Genomic DNA, 12,049 nt, shown 5'->3' on the forward strand with positions numbered 1-12,049 from the left:
TAGGACCTACAAGAGGAAAAAAATCTGTCTCCTGTTTGTACTAGTTCAGCTGTACCCCCACAGTGCAACGCTACAAAGGATTTCAGAGACAGCCTGTGTCAAAGAGGGTAAGTCATCAGAACCGAGATGCCCCCGGCAAATGCACAGTAAAAAGCTTCAGCACTACAGGGAAATAACAGCAGGTCATAGTATAAGTGATCTTGGTGGCAGAATAATCTCTGCACAAGTCTACAGATGAGAGTACAATAAAACAGTCTTCTTGGCCGCAATCTCATGAGAGTCTGAGTGATTCGTCCATTGAAGCTATGCCTAGCTCCTCACTAATAAGAACTCCCAGATAGTAAATCATGTTGCCTTAAGATTCTACCCTTCTATAAAGGCATGTGTTGTGCAAAGTAAATAGGGATATAATGAATAATTACATTTCTATAGATAACAAAACTACTCATAAATTAAATATTGATTTTACTTTTTATATGTCATTAAACCTGTTTGTCAGTCTTCTGTCATAATTCAACTGTAATCAGCAAAGCCCAGAATTTCAGATCTCAGATATAAGCAAACGGTTGATATTTGAAAGACTCCTTTAGTTGTTAGCCCTAAGATTAGTTTAAAAAAAAAAAAATTGACACTGGGCAGTGGTGGATCACGCCTTTAATCCCAACATTTGGGAGGCGAAGACAGGGGAATCTCTGTGAGTTCGAGGCCAGCCTGGGCTTCAGAGTGAGTTCCAGGAAAGGTACAAAGCTACACAGAGAAACCCTGTCTGAAAAACCAAAAAAAAGAAAAAGAAAAAGAAAAAGTTTAAAAATCTACCTAGGGAATCAAAGAAGGGTGGGGGGGAAGACTTAACAAATCTGTTAATCATAACTTTAGAAAAAGAATTCAAGTGACAGAAATGGAAAGATGGTCCTGCGATTGTCCATCTTAATCTCTGTATCTGTAGAAATGCTTTACCAGATGCCCCTGCTGTGGATGATTGACGGATAAATAAAATGCTGATTGGCTAGTAGCCAGGCAGGAAGTATAGGCAGGACAAAGAGGGAGGAGAATTGTGGGAAGTGGAAGGCTGAGGCAAGGAGATGCTGCCAGCCCCCATGAGAAGAAACATGATTTAAGATACCAGTAAGCCCCGAGCCACGTGACAAGGTATAAATTAATAGAAATGGGCTGAGCTTAAGTGTAAGAGCTAGAAAGTGGTGGGCCTGAGCTAATGGCCAAGCAGTTTAATTAATATGAGCTTCTGAGTGATTATTTTATAAGCGGTTGTAGGGTTCGTGGGACTGGGCAGGACTGGAGAAAACTCCAGCTACATGCCCCTTTAATTAATTCTAAGTATCTAACTTTTCTACAAAAATCATAGAATATGTCCTAAATGGATATAGTTTTTGTAAAATATATTAAAAATGATAGACTTCTAGTCATTTAGGTAATTACATTAACTTGTTTTCTGTTGCAACAAAATACTATATGATTAATCACAAATAAAAACAAATAATGGTTAAAATCTAGAATTTAAGAAATAAAAAGGGGCAGATTACAAAATCCTTGATAAATATCTGTCTTACTGAGCACAGTAACCCATAACTGCCCTTTCAGCAATTACATTTCCTGACAGGAAATTAAGAATTTAATCTTATATGAGGAGTTATAGACCATCTGAGGTTATGTGGAGAGTTCCTTTCCCCAACAACAACAACAAAAATTAAACTACATAAAAGAACAAAAAACTCAAGTAACCAAAGTAAAATTAATAATGTTGAAAATATTGTAATGCCCAACTTTAAATTATACTACGAATCCACCGTCAACCAAACCAGCAGGATAATACAAAGAATATATAAAAGTCAATGGACTAGAATACCTAAAACTGTACTCACACAACCACAGGCACTAGATTTTGATGAAATTGAGAAAAAACATATGTGGAATATATGACAGCCTTTTCCCACAAAGAAAAGTATGCCTCTTCAAAATATAATCCTAGAAAAACTAGACATCCTCATTTAGAAGAATAAAAATAGATCATGTCTCTCACCCTGTATAAAAATCAATATAAAATGGAACAGAGACTTTGATGTATGATTTGAAGTTCTGAATTTGTTAGGGGAAAATACTTCAAAACACAGGAATACACAAGGCCCTGAAAAGCATGCCAATAGCTTATGAAATAATATCAATAACTTACAAGTAGGAATGAATATAATCACAAAGTTAGTAAAAATAATTAATAATTAACAGACCATGAAAATAATATTTAGAATAGGAAAATATTTACAAGTTAAGCATTCCATAATTAATATCTAGAATATAATAAGCATACAGAAAACTAAGCATCAAGTGATAAAAAAAATCAATAATTGTCTATTGAAATGACCAGTCAGCCTTAGAAATTTGGAGTAGGAATTGCACTTTAAAATGTGACAAAAAAAGAAGTCCCATTACCTTAACTATCAAAAACTGCATTGAGATTCTATTTCAACTGGGTAAAAATAGCAGTCAATAAAAGACAAACAAGCAAACTAACCAAAGAACTATGGCTGAGATAATAATATCTAAAAAAGGAGCATCTGTGATAGAGTATGGGCAGAGTGATGAAAAAGAGAAAAAAAAGGAAGAAATGATACATGAGTTTGGATCTAAAGGTGAAGCAACTGATTAAGAGTATAGCTTGTTAGGGATTGAGCAGAATCTGGGTAGGAGTCTGAATAAGGCTTCAGTCATTATTTCATTTTTAAAGGCAAGTGGAAGAACCAGTGCATCTTCTAGCTTGCAGAGTGTGACTGATGTGTACTAATGGCATTTCCCACAACAGGAAGTGAGCTTCCTGGTAGTTTCCTGATCAGTCTGTGTTCTAGCACAACACTTGTCCAAATCTAAGGACAACAATTCCATCTTCTCAATCCTAAAGTAAATCTCTGATAAAGATTAAAGATGTTTCTGAGTTTTGAAAACAAAATGGTTGGGGATAATTACTGACATTTTGTGGACTGAAAGTACATAGGAAGTCTACCTGGTCCGGTATTAGGATGGCCCTATATGCTTGCTTCCTATTTGTTTGGATTGGTTTTTCCCATCTACTTTAAGGTGATCCTTATCTTTAAAGCTACAATTAGCTTCTTGTGGACAACAGAAAAAAGGATTTACTTTCTTAATCCACTCACCATGTCCTTTAATTGGAGAGATGAAGTCAATAATGTTGAAAATTATTGTTGAATTGTGTTAGGTGATTGAAGACCTTTTCTTTTTCTATGTACATTATTAGCCATTCTTTGTATTTCACTAATTATAAATTTGTTTTCTTTCTAGAGTCTGCTGATTTTGATTATTCATCTTTTCAATTTAAAGTATTGCTTTCATGGTAGACATAATGTCTTTGGCTGTTTGTGTCATGAAAATTTTTTCTTATTCTTTCAACTATGGCAGATAGTTTTGCTAGGTACAATAGTCTAGGTTGGAGGTCATTGTCTTTTCATATATGAATTGCAATTCTCTAGGCTCTTCTGGTTTTCAACATTTCCAGTGAGGAAACAGCTGTTACTGTGATAGGTTTTCCTTTATATGTGACATGTTTTTTTTGTTTGTTTGTTCATTTGTCTGAAGCTGTCAATGCTTTTTGTTAGGTATATTTCATATTTTAATTATAATATGCCTGTACCTCATTTAATTATAATATGCCTGTACCGTACTATGTTAGTACAGAGGAATTATTGCTCTGTTGATAGCTTGGCTGCTAATGCTCATATTTTCTATGAACTGACTTTCTAGGACTGGGATTACTAGTGGCACCACAAATTTCTTTTTCTGCCTGACTTCTACATCTGTCTGCTGATTTTTTTTCTTTTCAATTTATGTTTACTTAGCAACTTTTCCACTCACTCTAGTGCATGAATATCCAAAATAACTTAGTAATGGATTACAACCTTTTAAAAATACAGGCAAACATACAGGAATAATAGACAAGGGTGGTCTTTTATATATCAGTTGCAATTATCAGGAGTTTGGTCTGCTGTAATTGTACAGACTTAATAGTAATTTCTAATTATATCCCATTGTAGAAAAGTGGTCTGTAAAAATTCCATGGGATTGGAAGTTTTCAATTTCACTCTAATTCTTCCATAATATTTTCTATCTAATTTTTAATTTACTCTTTATCCCTCTCCAATACCCATTCTAATATCCATAAGCCAGACTAATCCTGTATTTATTTTTATGCTGATTATAAAAATGATGAAAATAGTAGATTACCAAAAACAATGTAATTTCTCAGTCTGCCAAATAAGTTTCATTAATCTGCAGATTTGTACGGTTGTCTTATTCTTTACTAATTGGTGCCTTTCTTTCTTGGAGTAAATGTCAGTAAGATTCTTCTTTATGACAAATTCATGAAATGTAGAAACATATAATGTCTTGGGCAATTCCTTCTCACACTTAGAAACACAATACCATTAATAAAAGAAGCCACTGTAACTGTATTCATGAGAGAAATATCATAAGAAATGCAGATCATGTGATGGAGTGAAACAAAGATTCTTAAACATGGCATTAACAGGGTGCCTCAGTCACTTTCAAATGGCAATACTCTTTTCCTCTGTTTTTGTATTTGTTGTGATAAACGGAAGAATCACTCACTCCTTCACAAACAGTTATACGTTAAGGCTTGAGGGTCCTGAAGATGCTGTTACGAATATGCATGCTTGCCCATACACTGAAACAAGAGTTACACAAAATCACCAAATACATGGCTGGGGCCATGATCCAGTGAAACCTAAAAAATCAGTAGCAGCACACTTGCATGACATGTTGTCTCCTCCAGCCTCCATTCTTCCTTTGTAGATGATGATTTATAAAGATATTAGGACCATTCAAGATTCCATAATTTTATCAGAAGTTCTCCAGTAAAGAGAACTGCATTTACAGTTATGGACATAACATAATTAAATTGGTAGCCATAGTGAAATTCTTGAATTAGGCCATGCTAAAATTTATTTCAGATAATCTTTTAGAGAAATGAGATCATAAAGAATATGTAAAGAATCAAAACATCTTTATATGCCAGCTTTTGTTTGTTTGTTTTTTTAACAAAGATGATATTATATTCCTCCAAGGGTTAAATAAGCACATAAACAGACAGCTTGATGTTGATAAATTGTAATGGGCACTTGCACTAAAACGTTGCATGGCATGCATCAAGTGAAAATTAACTTTGATGGTGATATTGCACCTGTCAATAAGGGAAACTTATCAGTAAGTGCAATAGTATATTACACATATGATGCACAGAGACAGGTGATTAGATATTTCTTCTCGCTGAAAATTGATTTTTTTCATACATTATATTCTGATTATCCCCTACTCTTCCCATTTCCTCCCAACCTAGCCTCCCATCTGTATCCATACCATTTATGTCTATCATTAGAAAACAAATAGGTATCTAAGAAATAATATTAAAATAAAATAAAATAAATCAGAAACAACAAATTAGGACAGAACAAAACAACCAAACAAGATAAAGCACCAAATATAAAAACATGAGAAAGGCTTATGTACACAGAGACACACACGCTTGCACACATAGGAATTTTATAAAAAAACACAACATTGAAAGCCATAATATAGATACAAAGGATCTGTAAGTTTAGAAAAATAATAAAAGCCATGACTTAACATTAAGAGGCAAAGAATATCCAAAGATGCACTTGTATCTATTTTGTGTTGTCAATCAATCCACTGCTGGGCATGGGTCCAGCCATTAAGAATGGTTTGCTTCTCCAGTGACGCTACCTTGGAGAAAATAAAATTTGGAAATAACTTCTAAATTAATGATGGGGGTATGTTTCCACTTCTCCATACAACTCTACAACCTCATATGATGCAGACTTGGGTCAGGCCCTGTGCATGCTCTCTCAGTCTCTGTGAGTTCATATGTCTGCCAACCCTGTTGCATCTAAAGGCCTTTGTATCCTTGGAATCCTCCATCCCCTCTAGCTCTTATCTTCTTTCTTCCTCAAAGTTCTGGTACTTAGATACTTATGTGTAACTTTCTCACTTTATGATTTAAGAGTAGCAATGTGAATATTATGCAGGTGGTTGAGTCTATCTTCCAAGTATTTACCAAAGTATAATTTCCAAACTAGGGTGCCAAACTCTGCTGTGGTTGGGTTCTAGGGCCCTGTGATGTGGAATATTTAGTAGATGAGGTAGAATAGTGGGATACCCAGACTCAGAGTTTGCTATCCACAGATAGAAGAAAGAACTCTTTGTTTTTAACCTTAAAATATCATACAAATTTGGTCATTTTTCTGAAAATAATGTTAACATGAATAAATTTGGAATATTGATACCTATAGGGGAATGAATAAGTAAGTCTAGGTTGATTTATAACAACTCAGGTCTACCACAAAGAAAACTTTGTGTTGCTTTCATTTACTTATCTCCTGATAAGGTAGCATTTGATCTAGAGAACTGATGTTTCACTCCTGGAGCTGGGGTTAATTTATAGTCAGCAACCTGGTTAGACAGTGATTGGCAGTACCATTTGGGAAGGATCAGATCAATGTTATAATATCAATTTTTCCTAGGAGACCCATATGTCCTTTTTTCCATGTGCTTTTCTTTTTATTCTGTCTGTTGTTAACATTGTGGTTTATTTGGATGGGTTCAGAAACAAGATAGGAAGATGATTCACAGAACATGTGGCATTGTTGTTTCTGGCATGACAGAGATTTCTTCCATTTTGAAATTTGAATTATAATAGTTACTAATGTACCTGTTGTTTAGTATTTTGTTGTCTATTGATTTCCTTTTTGAAGGCTGTGGACCTTCAGTTCACTTGTGATACTGACATCAGAGTTCAGAACGATCCATCTGTTCTTCTGCCGTCCATAACAATAAACTGACTTCTAATTTCATGGTCTCTACTAGTAAGTGTTTCCTGTGAACTCCAGATTTTTGCAATAACTTCAAGGGTTGGGTATCAAATAGCATCTGGAGAATAATTTATACCAACTCTAATGGAGGTTTTGAATGGGTGAATTTATTAAGTAAATAGTAACCCAAACATTACCAAAAAAAAGAAAAAAGAAAAAAAAAGAAAAGAAACAGCAAATTGTAAGTAGGTAGTAGGTAGGTAGATACATAGACAGACAGATAGCAAAACACAATCAAATCAGCTATTCAAACATCATGCAAATCAGTTGTGAAAATCCCTGAAAGGAAGATAATTAGAGTTCCTAATAGACAGAGTTTCCGGTAAGACAAGAATGTCGACGCAGTTGAGAATTCCAAGCAAAGAACAAATAGCAATAGTTGGAAATAATATCAAGTTGGGTACTGACAACATCCAGCAAAATTGAATGGAGAAGGTGAGAAAGTCCATTTCCCTCAAAAACGGGATAAGATCACCCCCAGAAAAGGAACCTTGGAAGACACAGGAGATTGACCTAGAATCCTGAGACAGCTTCTTAGTGAGCTCACACCACACACAACAATCTCCCAATATAATGCACATTGTGGTAGTTTGAATAAGAATGGCTCTCATAGGCTCATATATTTGAATGCTTTGTCACCAGGGTGTGGTGTTATTTGAGAGGGATTAGCAGGTGTGACATTGGAGGAAGTGTGCCACTGGGGGTGAGCTTTGAGGTTTCAAAACCCAAGGAGGACACGGAACTTATAAAGGGTGTGATCATTGATAAGGACTTCAGTCACCCACAGATGCAAAAAAGAGCGGAGAATGCTAAGATTGCAATTCTCACGTGTCCATTTGAGCCACCTAAACCAAAGACAAAGCACAAGCTGGATGTGACCTCTGTGGAGGACTACAAAGTCCTGCAGAAATATGAGAAGTTCAAAGAGATGATTGAGCAGATTAAAGAAACTGGTGCTAACCTGGCTATTTGCCAGTGGGGCTTTGATGGTGAAGCCAAACATTTACTTCTTCAGAATGCCCTCCCTGCGGTTCGCTGGGTAGGAGGACGTGAGATTGAGCTGATCTCCATTGCAACAGGAGGTCAGATCGCCCCCAGGTTCTCAGAGCTTACCCCTGAGAAGCTGGGCTTTGCCAGTGTGGTGCGAGAGATCTCGTTTGGCACTACAAAAGACAAAATGCTGGTGGTAATTGAGCAGTGTAAGAACTCTAGAGCTGTGACCATTTTCATCAGAGGAGGAAACAAGATGATCATTGAAGAAGCAAAACGATCCCTCCACCATGCCTTGTGTGTCATCCGGAACCTCATCCGAGACAATCGGGTTGTATATGGAGGAGGGGCTGCTGAAATAGCCTGCGCTTCTGGCAGGCAGTAAAGAAGCAGATAAAGTAACAGACAGAATCGCAGTGAGAACTACTATGTCTGTGGTTCAAGCATGTTTTATATCCCACCACCTTCATCCTGTAGATAAAGGAACCGTGGTTTATTAAGCATGTCCTAAGTTTTCCGGTGCATACTTAGGGAACTGCGGTTGGGTTAGGTTGGCTCTTGCCAAGTGCACTCACTGCCCCTGTGCCCTTCCAGTGCCCGACTTTGGAGCAGTATGCCATGAGAGCTTTTGCAGATGCCTTGGAGGTCATCCCTATGGCCCTTTCAGAAAACAGTGGCATGAATCCCATCCAGACCATGACTGAAGTCCGCGCCAAACAAGTGAAGGAGTCCAACCCTGCCCTTGGAATTGACTGTTTGCACAAGGGCACAAATGATATGCAGCACCAGCATGTCATAGAAACCTTGATTGGCAAAAAGCAGCAGATCTTTCTTGCCACACAGATGGTTAGAATGATTCTGAAGATTGATGACAGGCGTAAGCCTGGAGAGTCTGAAGAATAAAATGTGCCATCCACCACTGTGACTAATAAAGGGTGTGTTAAAATGTGCCAACCACCACTGTGACTAATAAAGGGTGTGTTGTGCACAGAAGAAAAAAAAAAAAAACAACCCATGCCAGCCTCTGTCTGTCTGTCTGTCTGTCTGTCTCTCTCTCTCTCTCTCTCTCTCTCTCTCTCTCTCTCTCACACACACACACACACACACACACACACACACACACACATTTCACATTTTCTTTCTGGGTTAGGATGTAGCCCACAACTACTTCTCAAGTGCCATCCATGTTCTCCTGCCTCCATCATGCTGATAAAGATTAACCCTCTGAATCTAAGCAACTCCTCCCCACCCCAATTAAATGTTTATTCTCATAACAGTTGCCTTGATCATGATGTCTATTCACAGCAAAAGATCAGTGACTAAGATAAACATTATTTAGGTTTTCATTTTAGTTTTAATTCTGTATCTGGCAAACATTCTTTTTTATTTTTTATTTATTTATTTATTTATTTATTTATTTATTTATTTATTTATTTATTTATTTATTGGTTTTTCGAGACAGGGTTTCTGTGTAGCTTTGCGCCTTTCCTAGAACTCACTTGGTAGCCCAGGCTGGCCTCGAAGATCCGCCTGGCTCTGCCTCCCGAGTGCTGGGATTAAAGGCGTGCGCCACCACCGACCGGCTTGCAAACATTCTTTTTAAACAATTGAGTACTTCTCCAAGAATTTCTCATGACAAAACATAAGCAAAGTAATATCCCCCAAACTGTTCATGTGTTTGGATATGCTGCTACTGTTGGAAGGCATTGCGGGCTGGTGGAGGATGCAATCTCTCACAGCCTGGAAACTTTCTTTTTTCCAAAAGCTAGGCAACATGGAGGACTCCCTCCCTCCCCAGTAAGGCTTCCTGCTCTCTACCTAGCTTTATCTGGGGGATAAAGGCCCAGAATGCCTGACTTATCTCAAGGTTGACCCTTTGACACAGTTCCTGAAAACACTCTTCCCCGTATAACCTACATGATAATTAGACATATGCTCCAGCCATTTTGATAAGGCTGTGCTTCCACTAATCTATATGATTTAGCACTCTACTTAATGCAAATTAGGGTTTGTTCCCAGGCTCCCCAATCCTATATATTCCTTATACTCTGGAATACGGCTGAGATGATTCTCTGAAGTCGTTTTGTCTGGAGGGCTGTTTCTGTCATACCGGCAGCGGACCCGAACCATATTGTCCGTTTCTGCTCCCTCGTCCCTTGTGGATGAGTGCAGCCTAGACTCCCGAGGAAGAAACAGAGCCACATGTTATTTTGGCCATTTAAGGGGATTTTATATACACTATGATAGTATAGACCATCAGATGAGGGAGGTTATCTCATATTAACCAGTTCTGAGATACAAACTTTCATTAGATGAAAGCTGCAATAATTAATATTCAGATACATGCAATGTTGTTGGCTTTGAAAGAAGCTAGAGAAATACATAAGTAACATAGGTAAGTAGCCACTGGAGACTGAAAAGGGCAAGAGGACATGTTCTCTAGAGCCAATACTTGTTGGACTTTTGTTTTTGAGTACACTAAAAAAGAAAAAAAATTTGAATTCTGCTAATGGAATACATTGCTTGAAAAGTAGTACAAAAACATCGTAAAACTAAAAGTCTGAAAATAAAACATCTTTTTTATGTAACATAATCATATTTCATGTGTTTTACATTTCTTATTCAAATTGTGAAGTTTTTCTTCCTCTCTCCATTTCTATCCTTCTTCTCTATTTTTTTCTCTTTAATTTGTATTATTTTTTCTTCCTATGATAACCGATAAAGGCATTTCTTATGTTTGTGTGTAACACAACATAAGAAAGTAAGGATCGTGGACACAGATTGAGGGTGTGGGGAGGAGTGGGGAGAGGGCACAGGGAACGATTCATTGAGAAAACCACTGCAAATTTTATTGATTTTTTTTTTACTTACAAAGCCAATGAAAATAAGAATAAGGTAGGAAATCAAATTAAGAGGGACTAAAATCTCTAAATTTATGGGAGACTTCCTATTGAGTAAGAGCTTATCCAAAATGTTGAAAATTTTATTAAAGTATGAAGTCTTCTGGGGACACATTGAAGTGAGCTCCTAGCAACAGAGATCAGTCTTTTTGGGAAAATTTTTTTTTCCCCAGAAGGATCCCAAAACTTATTCCCAAGCCTAAAGTATTCTGAAACATTTTTCCTCCAGTGAGAACTTATATGGGGATGTGAACAGAGCAATTATTATCATACATGTTAAAGATGAGAGTAAAACATATTTTTGAAGATTTGATATGGTAACAATGGATCATAGAAATCTGGAGATGCTGTAATTAAAGGATGAAACTTCTGTAGTTAACACCCACAGAGTACAGAGTAGGAAGGTGAATGTACAAAGAAAGGAGCTCCAATGTAATTTCATAGAATTAATAATTCTAATATTAGTCACAATAGTTCTTCCAGTAGGAATAGCCATCATCTCCTTTATGGAGCTAATTTTAGATATATGAGGCCTTTTAATTATTGAATATGATCTTTTCAAAGAATAAACCTAAAATTACACATGAAAATACCTCCATTGATCATTGCAGAGTTAAAAAGATATATCAGCTATATGGTAATTGTTAATAATTTAAGATTGAAAACTTTCTGTATATAATATTTTGAGGGAATGTTTAGTTGTAGATTAAAACAAAGTCAGCTTGAATTAGGAAGCTGTACTATTCAACTTTTTTGAGATACAGTGAAGCAGCTGTATGCTCCCTATTATCTTTGTCTTCAAATGAATTACATATTTACTCATTTATTGGAAGCAGAACATTGCTGAGAAAAATCTGAAGTATATATTTAGGTACTACTCTCAAATACTACTTGGGAAGGTGACTTGTGAACTGTAATTTCAAGTCCTTTATGTGTTTAGTTAGCACATGTCAAATCTATGTTAAATAATGATAGAAATATTGCGTGAGACATATCCAGATCAATTTCACTTAAAAATACTCCTTGGGGTGAAAAACTGGCGTGTACTTTAATTCCATTCCCATTGTGGAAGGAAAGTTGGAAATAACCTAAAAAACACATAAAGCTTGCAGAATGCTTTCCCATTCCTAGGTCAGTGTTAATCAGTGGTTAATGAATGCAATATTTATAGATGGAGTTTATTATTCCTAGGAACCAACATATATGTATGTATCAGGGGGTGACTTTACT

The 12,049-nt window shown here is 36.5% G+C and overlaps 1 protein-coding gene across 1 annotated transcript; it reads left to right on the plus strand.

The window, feature by feature from the left end:
* The first annotated feature begins 5,154 nt into the window (after nucleotides 1–5,154).
* LOC114697802 (T-complex protein 1 subunit epsilon-like) lies at nucleotides 5,155–8,304 on the plus strand. The gene is made up of 2 exons (XM_037209581.1): nucleotides 5,155–5,247; nucleotides 7,660–8,304. Exons 1-2 carry the CDS (start codon nucleotides 5,155–5,157, stop codon nucleotides 8,302–8,304), a joined length of 738 nt encoding a protein of 245 aa, XP_037065476.1.
* The last annotated feature ends 3,745 nt before the right edge of the window (nucleotides 8,305–12,049 follow it).

The sequence above is a fragment of the Peromyscus leucopus genome, chromosome 11, assembly GCF_004664715.2.
Source record: "Peromyscus leucopus breed LL Stock chromosome 11, UCI_PerLeu_2.1, whole genome shotgun sequence".
Classification (NCBI taxonomy): Eukaryota; Metazoa; Chordata; class Mammalia; order Rodentia; family Cricetidae; genus Peromyscus; species Peromyscus leucopus.

Coding starts and splice junctions, on each gene's coding strand:
- LOC114697802 (XM_037209581.1), top strand. CDS start 5,155: ATGGGCACTTGCACTAAAACGTTGCATGGCATGCATCAAGTGAAAATT. Junction 5,248..7,659: donor TCAATAAGGGAAACTTATCA/GTAAGTGCAATA, acceptor TCAAAACCCAAG/GAGGACACGGAACTTATAAA.